The 24193-nt window shown below is 35.5% G+C and overlaps 3 protein-coding genes and 1 non-coding gene across 4 annotated transcripts; 2 read left to right on the top strand and 2 right to left on the bottom strand.

Moving 5' to 3' along the window:
• Positions 1-264: 264 nt before the first annotated feature.
• Positions 265-358, bottom strand: trnai-uau (transfer RNA isoleucine (anticodon UAU)). Its single transcript has 2 exons — positions 321-358; positions 265-300 (listed from the first exon to the last, which is right to left on the bottom strand). It is a non-coding gene; the product is annotated as a tRNA-Ile (tRNA).
• A 1616-nt stretch (positions 359-1974) lies between these two features.
• Positions 1975-9064, top strand: haao (3-hydroxyanthranilate 3,4-dioxygenase). Its single transcript, XM_060872116.1, has 10 exons — positions 1975-2184; positions 2297-2375; positions 3539-3622; positions 3793-3899; positions 4775-4864; positions 4941-4984; positions 6323-6468; positions 8413-8481; positions 8568-8650; positions 8778-9064. Exons 1-10 carry the CDS (start codon positions 2096-2098, stop codon positions 8851-8853), a joined length of 867 nt encoding a protein of 288 aa, XP_060728099.1. The 5' UTR covers positions 1975-2095; the 3' UTR covers positions 8854-9064.
• A 2539-nt stretch (positions 9065-11603) lies between these two features.
• LOC132846655 (transmembrane protein 229b-like) lies at positions 11604-14453 on the bottom strand. The gene is made up of 2 exons (XM_060871350.1): positions 14283-14453; positions 11604-12423 (listed from the first exon to the last, which is right to left on the bottom strand). The coding sequence occupies exons 1-2, from the start codon at positions 14434-14436 to the stop codon at positions 11930-11932; spliced, it is 648 nt and encodes a 215-aa protein (XP_060727333.1). The 5' UTR covers positions 14437-14453; the 3' UTR covers positions 11604-11929.
• A 3595-nt stretch (positions 14454-18048) lies between these two features.
• On the top strand, positions 18049-20384 carry hcar1-3 (hydroxycarboxylic acid receptor 1-3). The gene is made up of 2 exons (XM_060872115.1): positions 18049-18088; positions 18558-20384. The coding sequence occupies exon 2, from the start codon at positions 18674-18676 to the stop codon at positions 19640-19642; it is 969 nt and encodes a 322-aa protein (XP_060728098.1). The 5' UTR covers positions 18049-18088; positions 18558-18673; the 3' UTR covers positions 19643-20384.
• Positions 20385-24193: the final 3809 nt, after the last annotated feature.

Below are 24193 nucleotides of genomic sequence, written 5' to 3'. Positions count from 1 at the left end.
TTTTGTAATCCTTTAATTAGATTATTAAACGTGAAGAGGGACATTAAAAATATCAACAGCTTCAAAATACGTTCTTTTAAAATCTATGACAACTGAAGGACTGTAACCATTAGTCGCTGTATCTACGGTTATTTTACAGCTGCATTTATTAATTGTATTTGAAAATACAGTATTTGATAGCTGCTTTAGATATGATCCACTTCGATGTTCGATGTAAACATATAGACATAATTCAAAAATTCGTGATTCAGTTTTAAAAATTCGTGCTCCAGGTGAGGCTCGAACTCACAACCTCGGCATTGCTCTGCATTGTACTGCTATATAAGTACCGCGCGCTAACCGATTGCGCCACTGGAGCTCCATCCACCTACTGTTCCTACAAGGCTTATAACATTTATTATTATCACTGTAAACACTCGTTTGTTTGTTTACTGATTTAACGCGAGAAATATATTTGTAACGTGTGCTTTGTATAACCGACCGATGCTTTACAATAATTAAATTAGCTGATATATTAACTAGGTCAGCTAGTTAACCGCTAGATTAGTAGCAAACAACTAGCTGTGTTTAAACGGCGCTTTCATTAACATAAACCAACATAGCAGGAAGACAAACTAGGTGACTAAGACGACTATTTATTAAACATCGGTCGAATATACTTCATGGCTTTAGTAAGGATGTTTTCACTTTTGAAAACTATTTTTTTCTTTTTTCACTTTTGCTTTTATTTCTATTTTACGTGTGCATGTTATGGAAGACCAACGGGGCCAATGTATGCGGAAATAGCCAGCTTACTTCCGGTTTAAAGAAAATGCGAGATTCTCACAGGACCAGCTTTCCACGGGTAAAAAAAAATAGGAAATTAAAGGTTTCTGTTTTAAAAAAGTGTAAAAAATAAGATGTGCCTTGCAAAATCAGACCACTGATGTTTGTTCTCAGCAACAAAAGGCCCGGATATGATTCATTATCATTCTTTTTTTTTTTTTTTTATTTCTGATGACTTTAACAAGGACAATGAGGGGCGTTTTTGGAGTTACGGCTTTTATGCTTCGTTATACACAACAAGTCAAAGTCAACCGTTAAAACACTCAGTATAAAGAAAACATATGTTGTTTGAATTATTTCTATAGCACAGTGCTTCAACTCCAGTCTCATATACACTATATATATTTTTTATATTCCACAACATCACAAGAGTGTTAACTTGCAGTCTTATATGAGTCCTCCTCTACAGCATCATGCAAAACAGTGTATGCACGTTGCATTGTTTCTTTACACTGGTTTGTCAAAAAAAAAAAAAAAAAAACAGTGAATGAGATGGAAGTAATGAAAGTAAGTAATAAAAAATAAGGGATAACAAAAACAGCTTAAGGAAATAAAAATTCATTATCAACCCCTCCTTCTAAGAACTAATGTATTTTTTCCCATTAACTTACCTTTTATCAAAGAATATATGTTTCTTTCACCAAGATTCTGTCAAGACTATAAACACTATTGTTTGAATATTTTTTACAACAGATATATAATAATATAAGACAAATAATATTGTCTCAGAATGTTCTTCCTTCCACAATTTCATCTGAATTGTTCATTAATCAACATTTGGAATTTTTGTATTCCTGCAAAGCTGCTTTGGAACAATATCCATTGTTAAATGTGCAATACTCATAAAATGTAAATATTTGTAATGTAACAATACATGGCAAACCAGTTTGATTGAGAAATATGTGTATTCTGTGCCCAGGGGACTTGGGGTTACAAGTCAAGGGACAACCTCAACAGGGTGCCAACCCATCACAGGGCACAACAATTTAGAAATGCCAGTCAGCAGATAATAGTAACAGCCAGGCTATACAAACTTCCAAAGGTTTGTATTCATGGTTAATGTATGTACTATTACATTACCAGTGAATTCTAAACAAGGATTTCAGTTAAGCATAACCTCGCTCCTACACATGGACTGTGCTCCTCCCCACCCCCTTATTCTCTCTGCCAACAGGTACAGTGTTAACGGGTGAAGAGTAAATACACAGCATGATATAAGTACTTAAAATTGCTGCTGCTATATCACCGTAGCCTAAACCAAATAAGAAAAATGACAAACGAGTCTCTTCATATCAGCATAGACAAGTGGATTAAGGAGAATGAGGATTCTTTCTTACCACCTGTCTGCAACAAATTAATGTAAGTAGAATAGATAATAATTAAGCCTAAAAGGATATGATCACACTAAAATGATCACACTAACATTATCTACACTGAAGATTAAAACTGAACTAAAATATATTATATTCAGGTTCTTCTATCAGCTAAATATCATGTATGTTGGAGGTCCAAACATACGGAAGGATTACCACATAGAAGAGGGTGAAGAGGTGAAGTATGACTTTGCAATGAAAATTGTCATAAGGGCAACTTAAGGCTCCAAATCTCTCATACTATTTATTCGATTTTTGCTCCATTGGAAGAAAGACATTGATTTTCTCAATTTCATATCACTTTGGTTTTTGACAGGCACTGTAGGTGATTGCCCTCCAATTATAAAGCACTACCGTTACTATTCAGAAAGCCTGCTGTTTTAAATTTTCTTTCTGTACATGCTAAAGAAGAACCAACCAGATCTTGAGTAGCTTTTCAGGTGCAATCTCACTTACTCACGGATCAAGTACTATTTTTTGTAACTTCTTAATGTCATTCAACTCACTCATAAATAACTATAATAATACTTATAGTTAATTTTATGGAATCTACTTAAAAAATTTTTTTTTACATGGTTTGACATGACCTTTTGTTAACTTAATAATTTTTCAATTTTAGTTTGTAAAATAGATTTAAAAAAATGGCCCACACTTGCCTTCCTTCAGTTTATCTCATGGCTACAGATTGTTTGTTAACTTTTAGGAGACACAATGCTTACACAAAGTTTAGAGGATTTGGACTTTGACCCCTCTAAAAAACAGTTACGTTTCACAATGAGAACAAAGTACCACTACCAGTTACTGTTTAGCTATGCTCACACTTCATATACTGTGTATAATTTACAATTTGATACATATGTAAAATAATAAAGTGAGTAAAAAAATAAAAATAATAAAATAAGTTGTAGTTTCAGTTAGAAAATGGTTGAATGTTAACTTATTCTTTGAATAAAATCCATTCATCTGGGCCAAATGCAAATCCCTGTTCATTAAAAAAAACCTGGGAAATTAACCAATGAGTTAAACCAGTTGTGTTAAAATAAAAATGCTACTGGTTGTATGTCCTAAGGCTGGTATGCACTGTGTGGTCAGTAGAGGTCAGTGCATGCCTAAATAGGGTGACACTTAATTGGTAAACAGTGCACATAATGGTAAAGACAACACTATAATATAGAAAAAGAGTTATATATAATTTCCTGGTGAATATTTGTTTTGGATAAACTTATTCTTTTGATAATATTTCACTTTTAAAGTAATGGATGAAATGAAACAGCACAGATGGTGTGAACCAGCTGTCATATTGTTGTTTTTGTTACTGACCTCACAGTCTCTTGTCTCAGCTGTTTTACCAGATCCGGGGTGACATGGTCTTAAAAGTGATTGAAAATGGCAACCACAAAGATGTCCACATCCGAGAAGGAGAGGTAGGAATCATGACTTTCTGCTGATTAAACTGTCAGCTTCCTTTTGCTTTCTCTGCTGTAGCTCTGATTCTGATGGTAGTCAGTTCACTGTTTCTATGCACCTATCAGAATTATCACTGGGTGTTTGGATGTGTAAATATGATGCATGTTCTAGCCCTATTTTTTGCCAGATGTTTTTGCTGCCGGCACGAATCCCTCACTCTCCTCAGAGGCAGGCCAACACAGTGGGACTAGTGGTGGAGAGGAGACGACTTCGCTCTGAGACAGACTGTCTCCGGTAACTAAGCCAGATACTACTAAAACTATGTCACATTTACTACTTTAATATTATCAATAGGTCCTCATGGAGTGGGCATAGCTTAATAATTATCATGTTTGGATTTGATTTGCATGTCTGGCCTGTGTGTATATTTTGCATGTTCGCCTTATGCTTTGGGAGTTTCCTCAAAGTACTCTGGTTTCCTCGACCAGTCCATAGACATGTGTTGTAAGCTGACTGGCATTTCTAAATTGTTGTGCCCTGTGATGGGTTGGCACCCTGTTGAGGTTGTCCCTTGACTTGTAACCCCAAGTCCCCTGGGCACAGAATACACATATTTCTCAATCAAACTGGTTTGCCATGTATTGTTAAATTACAAATATTTACATTTTATGAGTATTGCACATTTAACAATGGATATTTATCCAAAGCAGCTTTGCAGGAATACAAAAATTCCAAATGTTGATTAATGAACAATTCAGATGAAATTGTGGAAGGAAGAACATTCTGAGACAATATTATCATCATCTGATAATCACTCATCAGATGATCACTCATCTGGTGATTATAAATTATTTCAAAATAATTAATATATTTTGAAAAATATTAAAAATAATTTTATAAATAATTGTGTAACCAGGTGCTTTCGAGTCACTTATTAGTAATAGCAATCAGTGTAATTTCTGATTTCGTTAGAGCTCTAACATAGATTCCATCTGGCCAAAGCCATCAAATACTCTATGAAGGAGACCTGAGCACAAAACCGACTGCAGATAATGTATATAAATATATACATATATATATATATATATATATATATATATATATATATATATATATATATATATATATATGTATATATTTTTTTTCAGCAGGTTGTTTTTTTATTCCAGGTACTATGTGGATAACAGTACTGACATCCTGTTTGAGCGCTGGTTTTACTGTGAGAACCTGGGCACTCAGCTAGTTCCAGTTATTCAGGAGTAAGTCATTGTTATGAGTCTAAAAATGATCTCTGAGTACACACACTGTACAGACAAACTTTGCTTTTGCTGACAGATTTATGGCATCGAAGCAGCATAAGACTGGAAAGCCTGACCCAGGTAACTGCTTTTTGTCTTCTGCACCAAGTGGTCAGACTTTTGAATGTTTTTTTTATATGAACACTTCTCTTCATGTGAAGTCAATATAAATGTGACATTTATGACATTCTGATCATCAGCATTTATTTTTTTGGTTTACTTTTTACTTTACTTCTTGTGGCATGCTGTGGAAGCTCAAACACACCCCATAACGCAATATTTTGCAATCTTTTCAATATGAAGCTGATAGAATGTGCAGTGCATTCAGAAAATATTCAGATGCCTTCACTTTTTCCTCATTATTTAAAATAATTACATTTAAAAACATTTTTCCCAAAACTTTAAAAAATGTATATAAAAAATTCACTGCACTATTGCACAAGTATTCTAAACATTCAATCAGTAATCTTTTAAATCACATGCAAAAATCTGCAGTAGCTCTCAAGCACTGTCGGTTTTGACAGGGAGAAGAACTATAACTTTATTTTCAGGTCCCCTCTAGTAATGTTCAATCAGCTTCTTGTCTAGGTTCTAGTTAGTCCATTCTTGTCCCAAAAACATCTGTGTTGTTACGGTTTAGTGTTTTAGGTCATTGTTGTATATCAAACCTTAAATCTTGAATACAAACAGACTGAAATAATGAGCACTCTGGAGCAGGTTGGTTTCACAACAAATGCTTCTGTAGTTTTATCCCTTCATCTTAACCTTGATCCTGTCTCCCAGTTCCCACAGCATGATGTATACATCACTGGGCATCACATTATAGATAGAATTGGTCAGATGATGAGCAGTAAGTGGTTATACTTTACCTTCAGGTCATAGGTCATAAACTGCACTCTGATTTCATCAGACTATAAGATTACTTACTTGTGGTTTGAGCGGTCTTAGGAGCGTTTAATTTAGCTAACTATAATTTAGGTAGCATGCATCTTTCACTGAGATGTGACTGTTGTCTGGCCTCATTACCATAAAGGCCAAAATGGTTAAGTGCTGTAAAAAGGTTTGACCTTTTGGAAGGTTTTATAATATTTGCACAGGAACTCTGGAGTCCAGCCACAACAATCCTTAGGACACCTCTCAATCTAAAGCCCCTCTCCTCTGTTTGCTTGGTTTGGTTAGGCAGCCAGCTATAGGAAGGATTGCTGCTGTTTTGAACTTTTTCCATCTATGTATGGAAAAGCCACTGTGCTGTTCTGAAACTTCATAGCTAATGAAATGTTTACAATTCCCAAAATGTTTGCACTGACAAGGCTCTTTTCTGTAATCATTCCCTGCAACAAATATTTGCAACATACTTTGTGGCAAATATAATAATTTTGACAACTTCAACAACATATTCACTGACATGACTGTTTGTAGCTGATCCAATCAAGCCACCACCTTTCCCTCTCAACACGATGAATGTGATGACCCCATTCTGCTTCAAAGACTGGGTGGGGAAGCAGAAGCCTGCACTGGTCAGTGGACAACCTCTGAACATGTTTGGAACTCAGTTTGAGACTGAGGTAAGAAAGAAAACTGCGTGATCTAGTACAAATTCAGTGATCTAGATCTATTTCTACACAGTTGACCACAGCATCTTGGTAAAAAGGGTTCATGTTATTGGGATATCCCATCAAGCTGTTGGGATATCCATTCAGTTGGTTTGCTGAATATCTTTCCAACAGAATCCAGTGTGTGCAGATAGAGGGCTTAAAGTCATCTGTGTTAGCAGTTATCAAGGGGGTTCTTCAAGGGTCAGTTTTAGGCCAAATTTGATTCTATGTATATATAATTAATATTTGTGACAACATTTCTAATTTTCAGTATCATCTTTATGCTGATGATTCTATTACTTACTGTTCCTCATCTTCTGCCTCACTTGCATTATAATATTTACAGTTAACTTTTGACCTCATTGAATTGGTTAAATTGGATTTAAATATGGAAAAAAAATTAATGCTTTTTACAAATGCAAAAGTTTGGTCATCAAACCTCACAAATATGGCAAGTGTCAAGGCACAAAAATTTGACATAAGTACCTATAAGTACCTGGGATAATAAGTTATATATATAAGTTCCTTGATATCTACCTTGACATTCAGGCCACATGTTTTTAAGCTTAAATGAAAATTGGGTTTTTATTTTAGAAATATATTTTTTTATTCTTTTATGGTGATATATATTTTCGTATATATATATTTATAAAATTCTATCATTCTCTTTATTCTAAGGTTGAACTCAGTCTTTAATCTAAGACTAATTTATGATGGCATTCACTTACGGTCTTCTTTGCTGCGTTCTTGGCGAGGTCACTTGATAAAGAGATTTTATCTCAGTAAGATTTAAAGTTTACTTTCATGGTTGTCCAGGTGGTCATGTGACATTAATACTACACAAATTTGATCTGTAGAAATGCAATGTGTGTACACTCGTAGCCCTGTTATAAGCACACACAAACAATATACATCTGAATATTAAATAATCGGCGTAACTTTTCCCGACATGGCAAATGAAATGCAGGTGAGCGATCTACATGCAAGCTGTTGGTTGCCTGATTTGATTTGTAGGTATTGTCATGTGGCAGACAGTAATGAAAGACAGGGGTTTCTGGGATATCCTTAGAAACAGAATTGGCACATAGCCTGCAGTTTTCATAATACCTAGTTTTTTCAATGCTAAACTGTTTCCTATCGTTAAAAAAATAATAATAATAATTCAATTTATTTGCATTTTGGAATACATTTACAACTTACATTTTTATATGGGCTTTTAAAATGTTCATCGATTGCATTTTACTATGGTTCTCATCTTACTTAGAACGATCAAAGTTATTCAAATATAAAAATAAGTGATTAGTTAGTTTTAAGCAATGCACTGGGGTCTTAAAGGGAAATTTTATTAAAGGTGAGGTGCACGATCTCTGAAAGCATATGTTGACATTTGAAATCACCTAAACAAACACGCCCCTAACCCAAATGGGTGTCACCCCTGTTTTGATAGCTCCACCCCACACATACATACGTAACCCAGGCAGCTATTATGGCGGAACCTGCTTGGGCAGCTGGCCGAGGGGATATTTTTATCAGTAAATGAACCCAATGAGTAATACTATGGTAACACAAATGTGTTTTTGTCGTACTGTGTGTTGTACTGTGAAAGGTTTAGCTCCGTTTAGCTCCAAAGACGACGTTCAACACCTGCTTCTTGCCTTATCGTAAGCCTTTTTTTGCTTTTCGTTTTTATCCGCCATGTCAGTGTTTCAATCTCTTTTGGCTAATGTCAGACATGCGCACTGACATGCCCCTTTCTGCTAATTGGCTACATGTTTGTTTTGTTAGTCGGCCCGACTCAGCTTTCTGAAGCATTTTTTCAAACAACGTGCACCCCACCTTTAAGAGACTGGTAAATAGAATCAAGAAAGGAAAACTGATCATCACATCATACATGATTATTTGATTCTTTTTCAGGTTATGTTGTATGGTCCTGGAGAATCACAGACATCTAAAAGACCTACTGATGGATGGATCTGGCAGCTAGTATATTGCTCAAATTTTCTTCTTTATTTCTTGTGTCACTGTCCATGTTGTCTATCATATGTTTCTTTAACTGCCATTCAATTTAGGAGGGATCTTCAAGCATCTCAATGAATGACCAACACTACAATCTCTCTCAAGGGGACTGTCTTTTGGTACTTGAATCAACAGAGTAAGTTTTATTTGTAAAATTCAGTTAGCAATAGCACTTTTTGGGATAATGTACTAAAAGTCATAGTTTCGGTCTTTACTGATGTGTGTATACTTTACAAGTGTGTATATCTTTGTGTTCTCCTTAGGTATAACTGGAAGAGGGCTGAGAATTGTGTTGCCTTGTATGTTGTTCAAAATCCAGAAAGGAAAAGGCCTTTCTAAGTAGTGGCAGAAAAATGTTTGTCTGTGATCGGATTTAACATTAAGACCTGCTGCTGTAATTGCACAGATGACTGTGCAATTACATTTTAGGAAAAATACAGTATATTGCATTTTATTTTATAGTGTCATGAATGATGAGTACTAGATTTTATTTTTAAAATCACACTATTTCAGTAATGTTCCACTTATGAAATAAACATAATTCCTTGCATTCTGTGTAAATTATTAAAATACTTTATAACTAATAATAATTTTACTGATTATTGGATGAACAATACAGAAACTGTCAAAATAACACTAGACATAATAAGAGTCATATTTGTTAAAAAATAACAGTAATTTCTCCATAATACTATACTCAACACAGTGCCAAAGATGGTAAGGGAGCTAAAAGATAAACCGTATACTGTACCATACTTACAAAATTGCGGTTTAACTGATTCTTGGAATTGCCTTCTGCTTAACTGTAACCACTTCCTTTAAAAACAATCTGGACAAGTCACAGGATAAATGAGAGCAGCCCACGAATTACAACTCCTAAACTTCAGCAAACAATAATCAAAAGATGGGTTCAATGTCAAACTTTGCTGGCTCACTAGGTTACATACTTAAGATACCATGAGTTTAAAACATTTGTTCAGAGTTACAATGAATCACACTACTCTAGAACAAAGTGAGTTAAGCAGATAGTATACAAAAATCAGGAACCTACTTTACCAGAAGACAATATATTCAAATGTAGAGAGTTAAAGCACAAAGAAATGCATGTGATACCACAGTGTGAAATAATCTGGATCACTAATAATTCAGGGTTGTTTTGCAGCTAGTATTTCAGGTCTGATTCCTGTTGGGAACCTGGCAATTTGCATACAGAACAATAAAATTTTGAAGGATCTTGAAATGTTCTGCATGAAAGAGTGTCTTAAGATCCCTCTATAAGTATTCTCCAAACTTAAGAGTCATAAGGCTCTTATTATTCTCTCTGGGGAGTTTTTACCAAATCATTTTAAACCAGTATTCTGGAGGAAAAAAAGATCACATTTTACTGAAATGGTATGTGGACACCTGGCTTGGTACCCATATGTTTCAGTATCAGTCATGTTTATTACTGTTTAAGTGACTGCCATTTGGTTACAAGGGTCTATCACTGGAAAAAAATTTGCAATCATTATATGGAGAAGTGTCAGTTCAAGCAAAAATAGTACTCAATCAAATAAAAAGATTTTTTTAATCTAATAACCACATGCCTCAAATATTTTACATGAGGCACAGTTTCCAGTAAAGACTCTGAACTGATGTGTTAAAACCTGCTGTCCATGTTATACTTTGCTCTCATTAAACACATTTTACTTGAACCTGGCTAAGAATTTTTTAAGGGCACTACAATAAGGGAATCAGAAATTTTTTTTGTGTCAAATCATTTGTGTCACTAAAATATTGAATGCCAAAAAGAGAGATGAATAATATGCATTTTGTAGGGCAAGTCAGGTTTCCAGAGTATAAAATAATCACGTGTGGTTTACTATCATTTGAAAATCATGTCTCAACTTTACCACATTTATTTATTTCCTGTACATCAGACCATCTTAAAACCTCATCCTTTGACCTCATTTACTTGAGGAATAACTTACCTCAGCAAAAACCAAAACCTAAATTTGAAAACTACACTGAAAATGTCATTGCTAAAATATACAAGATGTTTATTTCATTATGTAAATAATGTGGCTTTTGTTATTTTCCGTGACCGAGATATTAACCATAATACTGTTCATTGCCATTTGACTCATTGGCCTACCTGCAGAACATTAAAAGCCTAGAGAACCTGTGCCAGGAGAACAAACCCATCCTGAACATCAGCAAGACAAATGAGTTGATAGTGAACTTCAGCATGAAGTAGAAGAGGAACTACCACTCCCTTCAGATTAATGGGGCACTAGTGGGGAGCGTGAGCATATTACATTACCTTGAGGTTCACATCATATAGGACCTGTAATGACACTTAAACCTTCCCTGTAAGGCAGTGCATCTTAATGGGAAGCATCACAGCCTGGCTTAGGAACAGCTGAGTATATCAGCAGCACTAAGGTCCCTGACCTATATTCTATAGCAAACGGCGGCGGACCAACGCTAGTAATAAAAAATGAAAATGGTATATAAAAATCCTTGACTTTTCTCTTTGCTGTGGTCAGTGAAATGCTTCCACACACTGAAGGCCAACACAGAGAAAATGAGGAACTTGTCTGAAACAACTCCCTCTGGCTCAACCTGATTTTGTACAGCATATATTGTGCACTTATACAATTGTACACTTGTACACTTATTGTGCACTATATTCAAGTCATGCTGTTTGCCACACTTTTCCAATATTAGATTTTTATGTGTTCTATAGGGTATTCCCGATTCCCACCTCCGCCTTGTGTGTGTGGAGTTTGCATGTTCTCCCCGTGCCTCAGGGGTTACCTCCGGTTTCCTCCCCCAGTCCAAAGACATACATGGTAGGTTGATTGGCATCTCTGGAAAATTATCCATAGTGTGTGAGTGCGTGAGTGAATGAGAGTGTGTGTATGTGTCCTGCGATGGGTTGGCACTCCGTCCAGGGTGTATCCTGCCTTGATGCCCGATGACGGCTAAGATAGGCACAGGCTCCCCGTGACCTGAGGTAGTTCGGATAAGCGGTAGAAAACGAATGAATGAATGATATGTTCTATATTTTTTCCTCCTACTTGTATTGAAGTAAATTGTGGCATATGTAAAGGCTATATAAATTCTTTATTTTTAATTTTAATTTTTATTCCATTTTTATGTCAAGTCGAGTCAAGAAGATTTCATTGTTATTTCAACCATATATAGCTGACACAGTACATTTTCAAATAAAACAATGTTCCTCCAGGACATACTTCTACGTAGAACAACACAGAGCTAAGGACTGAAAAGTTATGGGCAGTCGTAAAAAGCATTTAATTACTGTCGTACTGTACAAGTGACCAATAAAATTTGAATTTGACATGTTTCAGTGCTGTTATAGTTCTAGCAGTATAAAAAGGTTTATTAACAAAACAAATAATTTTAACATTAATTAAGTATTCACTCGTATCTTCAGTGTATACCTAATAACATGTTTCTCTGCTAGGAGGGCAGCCATTGCCCAAGGCATAGCATACTCCAAGGTCACAAGTCCCAGGAGATTATATTTGAAATGTGAGTAGTCCCATGGACATGCCTCAAACAGCCTGAGCAAGACCCCCCAGCTGAACTCCCACAGGTATATGAACAAGATGTAAACAGTCAGCCGTAGCAATAAGTGGAAGTGTCTCTGTTGCAGCCATGTGCTCAAGCCCTCCATGAAAAACATAGCTAAGCTATAAATAAGGAGCGACCACAAGCTGGTGTAGCCTGGAAGCTTTTGGTCATGAGTGTAATACCAATTCCAGGTAGCAGTAAATGCCACCTCACACAAACACCCATGCAAGGCATAAACATAGAGACGAGCAAGAGGAGAGAGAGGTGAGGGTGTCAGAGAGGCAAGTGGTTCATTTAGATAATCAGAGGCTCCCACATCGACACCAGGATCTGTTCCAGGAAGAAACAGAGGCGTATTGTTAGTACAAATCAATTTACTATCAGAAACATTCTTTACTGATTATAATTTGTTCTCTATTAACTAGTGGACAAATATATAACATTGCTTAGTAATGACGTTTCTTTTTTAATCATTTCACTGATGATTCACAGTTATGAAGAAGTTATGAAGAAAGTTTAAAAAAAAAAAATTAAGAAAATTTAAAAAATAATATAAACCCAAACTAGGCTTGTATATTAATGGCAGATTAAAAACCTTCAACATGGTTAGCGTAAAAATATGTCAAAATAATAAAATACTTCTCTTGGTATATCTGCATTTGTGTGATCTTGGTATTAGAAATTAATACACTTGAAAATTTCATGAAACATTACTATATCCTCTTTTTTTCAACCACAAAATTTAACACTAAGCTGTTATGAAATAGAACAGTCATTGCCATGAGTGTCTATGCAAGTAAAGGCTTTATGTTTATGCAATAGAATTGTTCCCAAATTTTGGGCAAATGACTCCAAAAGGACTGTGAAGATATCATGAGCCTTCACTCTTGTAACAACACATTCTAATAAATGATTATTTTGAAGTGTGTTTTCTTGACTTCTGTAGTTCCACTGAGTGAAAAATAGCCATTTGTATTGCCTATGTGTCAACAACACCCTAAATCACTTCCTTAAAATGTGGCTTTTTAGAATATTTTTAAAATAGTAGCAAATAGAAATAGCAGTTAAATTCATAGTATTTATAATATTACTTTATAAAAATTCTGAAATGACTCCATTTGTTTCTTTAACCCCTAATTTATCAAACATATATATATATATATATATATATATATATATATATATATATATATATATATATATATATATATATATATATATATATATATATTCATTAATTTTCTACCGCTTATCCGAACTACGTCAGGTCACAGGGAGCCTGTGCCTATTTCAGGCGTCATCGGGCATCAAGGCAGGATAAACCCTGGACAGAGTGCCAACCCATCGCAGGGCACACACACTCTCATTCACTCACACCGGACAATATTTCCAGAGATGCCAATCAACCCCCGAGGCACGGGGAGAACATGCAAACTCCACACACACACAAGGTGGAGGTGGGAATCGAACCCCCAACCCTGGAGGTGTGAGGCGAACGTGCTAACCACTAAGCCACCGTGCCCCCATATATATATATATATACTTATGTCCAGATACTTATAGTTTTTACATACATTGAAGAAATTATGATTGCAATATTATTTCATTATAATAATCATTTTCCTAATTACTCTACACAGTTACACAATTCCCTTTAACAATTGCCACTTGACACAATTTCAAAACTATGAGTTTAATATGAGTCAGTAATCTTCCACAGGAAGTGCGTGCGAGGTTTTTGACTGCTATAAAGTGTCAGGTATTAAACGTGTGTTAACTGGGTTACTGACATCACTGCTCATTCATACCTTTATAATCTATGGACGTGTGTGAGGGAATAACAATACTATAAAATAAATTGTGTATAAACATAATAGTAAACTGAAAAAAATAGATAGATAAGAAATAGAGATAGTAAAATAGATAAGCCATGGGCCTAAAACTGTTGTTTTAATTGTGTATGTATACACAAGTCAAAATAGTGACTTGTATGTTGAATGTCTGAACGAAAACTAAAATTATTGTCTCATAAATATTTGTAATTAAATATAAATTTATCGATATTCAATGCTATCATATATTTACAATGAATGATCATGCATGCATATGACAGTTTAACTTCAAGAATGCAGACGTTTAGTTTACCACAGAATAAAATATATTCACATTGAACATTTACTGCTACTCACTATTTGACTGCCTCTTTCTCGGATACAGGGTTTTGGATTCCATCTCTGTGTCAGTTCCCTTCATCAGTGTGCCACAGCTTTCCACATTTTCCTGTTCATCTGTGGACTTTATGTTGCCTGAGCTAAACATTAAGCCAGAGCATGCTAGAGACATCCCTGCCTCAGATTAAGGCTTTTAAACATAGAGTAGAGATGAAAACAACTTAGGTCACATCTTTATTGTGTGCATGAGAGAATAAGAGTAAATAAAGATGATATAATGAATATGGCATATATAATGAAAGTTGATCGTTCTTTGACATTTCTAATACTAAGGGAATATATATGCTTGTAGGTTGTATTTTTTTATACACTACAGACCAATGTGTGGAAATATATTTTGTTCTTGTCAACTGATAATAACCATCACAAAAAATGTTTTTCCTTTGGTTAACACATTGAGTTTTTTTTTTATCAAAAATATATACAGTGTGCAGTGATGTGCTCCTACTTTAACAGTAATAAAAGTTTTTATGGGTTTTATAGATAACAGTCCCTTATGTTGACTATCATGTAATGATTAACTCTTTAATTTACTAACTCTGGTGATATGTGATCACCTAAATGTGATAAATCAGGCTAGCGATAAAGGATGTCAACTAAGTTCAGGTTTCTACAAATTGTTTGACTAAAAGGATGTCGATGTTCACACACATATGTGCATAGGCATGTGTTTTGTTGTTTGAGTTCCTTATTAGGGTTCAGCCCTAGAGCTGTGTTTGGAAAGAAAGTTCTGCTTCTCAAAGAAAAACTAAGAGACATCACATGATAAAACCAAACTTTGCAAACAAAAATGTTTCCATAAAGAAAAAAAAGGAAAAGAATAATGCAATGAGGCAAATGGTTGATAAAAGGCATTGAATAACTTGAGTTACTGGGGATCAGTGTCCAGCAAACTTTTACATACACAAATAAACATGCACACACACATTCACACCCATACTCACACAAAAATACACATCCTGTACATCTCTTCTTTCACACACGGTGTCAAAAGACTGCAATATCCTGTGTATAATTTCTAATATACAACTCAAAGTGTTATGCAAAGATCTTTTCAAAGTCTGTTTTAAATATGAAGCTTGGCATGCAACACTGACAGATAGAGGCTTGTTGACATGTAGAAATATTTTTATTTATATTGATTGAATTATGTAAGTGACTTGTCCCAAATACGTTTGAATGGGCAGGTTTGTAGAGAATGACATGCAATGATGAGGTTGTGTTTTCATATTTAATATAAAATGTCATATTTAATCCCTTTCTCTTTTTCTTCTACATCAATAATAATAATAATAATAATAATAATAATAATAATAATAATAATAATAATAATAATAATAATAATAATAACAACCATTATTATTATTATTATTATTATTATTATTATTATTATTATTATTATACAAATACAATACAAATATATGTTAACACAAAATAATACAGACAGACACAGACACAGATGGGCACAGAGAGCCAACAACCTGTCTCTGAATGTTGATAAAACTAAATAGATTGTTGATTACCTCAGGACAGTACAGAGCGACCACTCTCCACTGAACATCGACGGATCATCTGTAGAGATCATCAAGAGCACCAAATTCCTTTTTGTTCATCTAGCGGAGAACTTCACCCGGTCACTCTACTTCTTATGAAAGCTGAGGAAAAACCCATCTTTCTCCCCTCATCCTGAATATGTTTTGCAGAGAGACCATTGAGGGCATCCTGAGCAGCTGCATCACTGTATGGTTTGGGAACTGCACCATCTTGAAGCGCAAGGCCCTGCAGCGGATAGTGAGGAGAGCTGAGAAGATTATTGGACCCTCTCTTTCCTCTATCACAGACATTTACACCTCATGCTGCATCCACAAAGCCAACAGCATTGTGGATGACCCCACACACTCTTCACCCTCCTGCTGTCTGGAAAAAGGTACCGAAGCATTCAGGCCCTCACGTCCACACTGTGTAACAGTTTCTTTCCACAAGCCATCAGACTCCTCAATAACTGAACTGAACTGTACCGAGCACAATACACACACACACACACACACACACGCACAAACACACATGCGCACTCAACGGTATGAACTGCACTACCTACACCAAATACACACTCTTCCAATATACACTCTGCCATGTACACAGCACCATGCATATCAAACTGTTTACATGCTGTTTTTGCTCTTTGCACATGCTGTCTTTCAGTCGATTGCTGTTTTGCACAATTCATTACAATACCTCACGTAACTGCTATATAAGTGCATATAAAGTGCATATAAGTGTTCATTCCAGTATTTCTGCACATGCAATACAGAACATATAGTATTTACACTGGTCGGTGCTGCTTTTTTGTTTTGTCTTTTGTCTTGCACTGTTTGCACCAGGTTGCACATATGCACTTTATGTGGACCATATGCAGGATGCAGGACCTGTTATGGTTGGTGACTTGGTGAGAAATGCCAGACAGTGTCCTGCACCATTGAGAGCATGCCTACCTGGAACCATCCCAACCTGGTTTGGTAACAGCACCAAGCAGGATAGACAGGCTCTCCAGAGGGTTGTCTGATCAACTTAGTGTACAAGCCACACTGAGCTCCTTTACTTTGCTTCTATCTACAGCAAGCAGTGCTGGACCAAGGCCAGGAAGCTAATGGTGTCTTCTACAGAAAGAATGAGGAAGCACTTCTTCTTACAGGTCTTTTAGACCCTCAACAAGGAAAATACATAAAACAGCTCTGAATTTTCTGGACTTTTATGCACAACACCCACTACCTCAATATGATTTTGTACACATATTACATATATTGCACACATCTGCACTTTATTCACAGTAGTCATTTGCAAATCAGAGGCGAGTGCTTCTAGCTAAGCACAAGAAGGCATGAAGAGATGCATAAATCATAAAGGAGTGCTTTTTCCTCATCTCTTAAATGATGCCTTAACATCACCACACATACACACACACACACACACACACACACACACACACACACACACACACACACACATGCACTGTAGATATTTTGGTTCACAGTGATAATACAGTGAGATAAAAACATTTTCTGCTAGCATTGCTGTGGACTGTTTTGATTCTTGATGTGTTTGCACTTTTTTTTATAGGGCAGGATGTTTAGTAATTTGTTCTGCTGTGTGTTGAAATACTTTCTTATGCATTTGAGGGCATATGGCATCACAGCAGCTATTTCCTGTGAAGTAGCGCCTGGCTGAATTTCTATTTCTATCTATAGAATTATATTTCATTCAAAATTAAATGAAGTTTTTCATAAACAGTGCTTGTGTTCTTTCATGCTGTTGTGAAATTTGTCACAAGTAATTTGTCTTGGTTCACATCCGATTTACTTTAGATTACATTCTTGATAAACGTGATAAGTAACAGTAACTTCCTGTATGTCAGGAATTAGTTAGACAGCCCCCTCTAATTTAGAGTCATTTTATGGTTATTAGTCTACCTGCTGCTCAATCAACATTATTAACTTTATTTAACATTATTAACTATTGTTAGCAACTTCATTTTAAATCCATCACAAGGTTCTTTTGATTAATGCATCCAAAAAGTGAAAGTACAAAAGTACTAAATATTAGTGTGAGTTTTGTTTATAATTAATGAAGGTTTAGATCAATGACTTCTCTCTTTACTGTGACGTATCATTGCGGGGGGAGTAAGCTTGCATAAAAGTGATTGCAGTTACAGTTTCCTGTCTTTACTCAGCCTTGGAGGAGTGACTAAGCGTAAACATTTTTATCTAGTAAGTAACAAGTTTCTGTGAGATATGCACTGAAATACTTACAAAAGAAGCAGTAAAAGTTTTTATATGGAATATATAAATCAGAATTTTTAATGTCTGTGTATATGCTAATAAACGATTCTACAATCTTTTGAAACTCTAATCTTTTTGGATTACACTATAAGAAAGTATTTGTTTCTTTGTATTATGTGTTGGAATTGTTCTTAATAATGCTAACATTAGTTTAGTTGTGTATTATTAATGTAGGTTAATAGTTTTTATATTTTTGTCTAACTTATTCATTAGAATGTTACATTTAAATAACCAAAACAATTATTCTTGGATGAACATTTCAAAGAATATAAATATTTGCTTTACATTTGTGGGATATTAAATTGTTGGCAGGACTAAATATTGTGTTGTACAAACGTTTTTTATACATTCTTAAGTTTAAATGTTGCACAATTTCCTTTTTGCTCTGTTTTGACAGATCTGTAGATAAGCTGTATTCCAAAAGAGGAAGTGGAATTCACACTTACAGAGACGTGAACACAGAAGGACTGTTAAGAAACTATCAGAGTCAGCTTTTGAAATCTCATTAATACCATGCAGTACAATAACACTACTTGTAATCCAACAGGAAAAGTGGTGCCCTCTGTTCTCCCTTATTTACTTATCACTGAGCTCCTACTTGGCCTGCCAGGAAACTTGATGGCTCTGTATATCTTCTGTCGCCACCTTCGATCTTGGAGACCCAATATCCTGTTTCTATTTAACTTGCTCCTGGCTGATTTTTTCCTCTTGGTGAGCATGCCATTTCGGATTGATACCTATCTACATTCTGAAATCTGGCTGTTTGGTAATGCATGGTGCCGGATCAACCTCTTCATGCTAGCAGTCAATCGGTCAGCAAGCATTGGTTTCATGACCACTGTGGCTGTGCATCGATATTTTAAAGTAGTCCATCCACATAATAAAATCAACTTCATTAGCTCACGCCAAGCTGGATGGATCGCTGGTTTCATCTGGGGTGTTATAATCTTAATGAGGCTTCCACTGCTGATTGAGGACCAAATGAATATTGAGGAAAGAGATCCTGTCTGCCGGAGTTTTAACAGCAAAAATGTCACATTTGGTCTACAGTTACACCAAGCGATATATGTTGCTGAGTTTTTCCTCCCTCTATTGGTACTAATATTTTGCTCCATTCGAATTTCCTGTATATTACGACAACGGCAGCTGAACAAAGAGAAGAAGGTGCGACAGGCTATCAACACTGTCCTAGTGATTGTTGGGGTTTTTATCTTTTGCTTCTTCCCTGGAGTTGCCACAGGACTGATTGCACTCTATTTTAAAACAAATTTGACTACATACTGCAATGCTTACAAAGTATTCAGTCAGCTGTTCGTCTTGTCCATCGGGTTCACATACCTGAACAGTGCCCTGGATCCTATCATCTACTGCTTCTCAAGCTCCATGTTCCGAAACTCACTAAAATCTTCGATCAATCGAGTTGGAATTGTGCAATTACAGCTAAGCCGTCGAGCTAGCACAGTGAATGGCAGCGAAAGCTAAGTAGCTGTTGATTTATGAATGGAAACAATTATTTTGCAAATTATTATTCTTTTTTTTAAATTGCCTTCAAGTATTAAAACGCACACAACAATTTCCTTTTATAAGACTAGTCCAATAGATGTATGTAGGTGTGGGCTAATGCTTCCTTTTTTAATGCTTTTCTAAAGCTCATTCCTAAAGCACATGACAAAATATCCATTTAAACATGAACTCATGAATTAAATATGAACTCATTGATGAATGAGATTTAAAGAGGTGCGTTACCACAAGAAGTAAAGCTTAGTATGAGTTTAATAATAAAGTATTTCTAATATGTTTATGTAAAAAAATAATCTCCAACAAAAATATTTGAGATGGTGTGGAGTGCTCACGCCATCATTCACAGAATGAATAACAACATTTTGAGTGAAACAATGAGAGAAACAAGTGGTATCAATAACTATTCAAAATTATTTTTTAGCAAAATTATGAATCAGAATAATGCATATTTTGGGAAGGAAAGCAGGCCACTGGCCACTAGAACGTATTGTAAATGCCTGAAAGCTCAACTGTATGCATCTGTATATATAAAATACATATCAGCAATGACTTTTTATGAAGCTGACCAGTTCTGTTACTGATATTTTATTATTATACCTGTCATGTTCCATCAGCCATTGAAATGCAATGAGATATCATATGTATTTGTAAATAAATAATAATATTCTAAAGCAATAAATAATGCACAAGCAATTCTACATTACCAATTCTATTTTGTTTTTATTCATAAATGTTTGTGTACAACTTTCAAATTCTCTGTAACTTGAAGGCTGAAACTCAGCTGAATAATCAGCCTCCTGAAGACTGTGGCAGTTCATCGATATCGTAGTGGGCAATCAGCCACAAAAATTCATCTGGGCTATGGAAATATTCACTGCAACTCTATTGGCACTCGTTTTTTATTTATTTATTTTTTTGCTGTCACTTTAGTCCTTTTAGATCAAGCAATCAGAGTTCATAGACTACTTTGCTATCTTTGAGTCCTCAAGATTTCAGCTCTCAATCTTTCTGTATTTAATATTCATTTTAAATAAAATCTTAAACAAGTATAGTTAAACTTTATTTGCTTAGAAACAACTAAGTCAGATAAACATTTTTTGAAAAACTAGCGAAATCTTCTCACCTGATAGACCTTTAATTGAACTGCCACTATCTCACATAAGTGACCTTACAGGCTCTGGAGACACATTATTTATTTATGTTCATGACTGGAATTAGTATACTTTTAAGGAAAAATACATATTGGAATCGGTTGTGTGTGTATGTCTGTTGTGACCTGAGTAGGGGCAGATCGTGGCCTAATGGTTAGAGCGTTTGACTCCTAACCCTAAGGTTGCGGGTTCGAGTCTCGGTCCGGCAATACCACGACTGAGGTGCTCTTGAGCAAGGCACCGAACCCCCCAACTGCTCCCTGGGCGCCACGTCATAAATGGCTGCCCACTGCTCTGGGTGTGTGTTCACAGTGTGTGTGTGTTCACTTTGGATGGGTTACATGCAGAGAACAAATTCTGAGTATGGGTCACCATACTTAGCAATATGTCACGTCACTTCACTTCACATCTTGTGAAATTTCAGGTTGATGAATTAAGGGAAAAAGTGTGTTCTGAGCCACCTGTTTTGTAAACAACAATTTAGAAGATTTTCTTCCTTTGTTTGCACTCATTGTGTATTTTCTTAAAATTCTTAAAACAGGCTAAAATAGTTTGCTCTTCAGCTAGATAATGCTAAATGTTATTCTATTACCATTTAGTACTTTAAATAAGACTAAAGTTAAAGTGTTACTAAAGTGTTAAAGTTAGTAACAGCAGTCACTGTTGGGCCCTTGAGCATGGCCCTTATCCCTCAACACAAAAAAAACCCCACTACATTCAATAGGTAGCCATTTTCCCAAGTGAACGAAACTACAGGAACCAAATGGGAAAAGTAAGTAAACCCTTACTAGACGTAACCCTTACTAAAAGTGAACACATACTCATCATGTGACCAGTAAGGCTCTGGAGACACATTATTTATTTATGTTCATGACTGGAATTAGTATACTTTCAGGGAAAAATACACATTGGAATTGGTTGTGTGTGTATGTCTGTGTCACAACCTGGGATGGAAGGAGACAGACCCTATGCAGGATAGCTTCAAATGAAAGGGGTTTAATAAATAATGACGACAAAGACAGAAATGACGATAACTGAAACAATACAAATGACAACACTTAACAATGACTAGACATGACAAAATGGGTAAACGTAACTAATGATTCCGCTCTGCCATTGGCAACGCAGCTCACTTAAACATAAAAAACAATGATGACACAATAAGGATCAGGTGTGACGACAGGGAGGAGCAGACGAAGGCGGGGCAGACACGTGACGAGGAACGACAACAAATGCACATGGCCAAAAAGTCCGGGCTGAGTCCTGACAGTCTGTTGTGACCTGAGATTTTTTTTTTGTTTGAGGCTATTTGTTTCTTTATAGAAATTGATGAGAATTGTTATTAGGACCTGATAAATAAAAACATAGAACTGAAGGTGGGTGTACTTGACTGTACAGAGGCTTTATTAAGAATTCTTTATGTACATATACAAAATAAAAGAATAACAATGTAATAAGATAGATTATATTAGAGTTGAGGAAATGGGAGATTTAAAATTGTGTTATGAGCTCAGGTATTTTTAACAACAATTTATCAATATACAATATATTGCCAAACTTTTTGGGACACCCCTCCAACTCATTGCACTCAGGTGTTCCAATCACTTCCATAACCACAAGTGTATAAACACAAGCATCTAGGCATGCAGACCTCTACAAACATTTGTGAAAGTATGGGTCGCTCTCAAGAGCTCAGTTGCCTATGGAGGCGCGGAATGCTTGTCCTATGTCATCTGGTCATGTCATGTTTTGTCGAGTCCTTGTCCCAATAAATTCAGTTTATTTTACGCTATCCTGCATTTCGTTTTTTTTATCCCCGCACTACGGTGGCCGGGAAGTGCAAAACAAATTAACAAATCCGAAAACACATTAACAAATCCCAAAACAAATTAACAAATCCCAAAACAAATTAACAAATCCCAAAACACATTAACAAATCTGAAAACAAATTAACAAATCCCAAAACAAATTAACAAATCCCAAAACACATTAACAAATCCCAAAACAAATTAACAAATCCCAAAACAAATTAACAAATCCCAAAACACATTAACAAATCTGAAAACAAATTAACAAATCCCAAAACACATTAACAAATCCCAAAACAAATTAACAAATCCCAAAACAAATTAACAAATCCCAAAACAAATTAACAAATCCGAAAACACATTAACAAATCCCAAAACACATTAACAAATCCCAAAACAAATTAACAAATCCGAAAACACATTAACAAAACCCAAAACAAATTAACAAATCCGAAAACACATTAACAAATCCCAAAACAAATTAACAAATCCCAAAACAAATTAACAAATCCCAAAACAAATTAACAAATCCCAAAACAAATTAACAAATCCCAAAACACATTAACAAATCTGAAAACAAATTAACAAATCTGAAAACAAATTAACAAATCCCAAAACACATTAACAAATCCCAAAACAAATTAACAAATCCCAAAACACATTAACAAGTCAGACAACCTGGAAGCGGTTGGTATAGTTTGTGAATGGAAACTTACCATCATTGGACGAGACACCTTTCATTCACCTTTATATCTTTAATGACAGGTGTCTTGTCCAATGATCGGTAAGTTTCCATTCACAAACTATACCTACCGCTTCCGGGTTGTCTGAATCGGTGCACGAAACACATTAACAAATCAGAAAACACATTAACAAATCAGAAAACACATTAACAAATCAGAAAACAAATTAACAAATCAGAAAACACATTAACAAATCAGAAAACACAACGACATTTCAGACAACCCGGAAGCGGTTGGTATAGTTTGTGATTGGATTGTCACCTGTCACTCAAGGTATACAGGAAGTACAACGGTCTGCCGCAAGGAAAAGTTGGAATGTGTCTGTAAAGTCCTTACTGTGGATTCAAATTCGATGTTTTGGCAAATTTCTGCAGTTCCTGTGGAAAAAATCTTCAGGTTTTACAAGAGACACAGCAGAAATCCATTCAGCCGAAGCCAACGGATGTCACAGGTATTACCTTAGGTTCGCTAGCTATAACAGAGCTAGAACTTATTTTCTATTTCCAGTAGCTGTGTGTATAATGAATATAAAGAGTTAGTTTGTGATCAGTGATGACTTTTAAACTCGCCCATAGGTAAAGGCACGGACTCAACACCTGTACTATCAACTTTAAGTCAGTTTTTGGAATATAGAAAACTGAAAGCTGGGGAAAGAACCAACTTTCCTTTGGGCAAGAAATGTGTAAGCAGAAAGGAGGAGAAGAAAGTCCAGGTCAATGATCATATTTAAGTGGCTGTTTAGCGATGGTTTGTGAATGGCACATTTGTTATAGTGATGTTGTTGGTACTCTTTTCTTTACAGGTTGTCAC

This window comes from Tachysurus vachellii, chromosome 6 (assembly GCF_030014155.1).
Source record: "Tachysurus vachellii isolate PV-2020 chromosome 6, HZAU_Pvac_v1, whole genome shotgun sequence".
NCBI classification, from domain to species: Eukaryota; Metazoa; Chordata; class Actinopteri; order Siluriformes; family Bagridae; genus Tachysurus; species Tachysurus vachellii.
The sequence above is the reverse complement of the archived record's forward strand: the minus strand, read 5'-3'. Positions and strand labels throughout refer to the sequence as shown.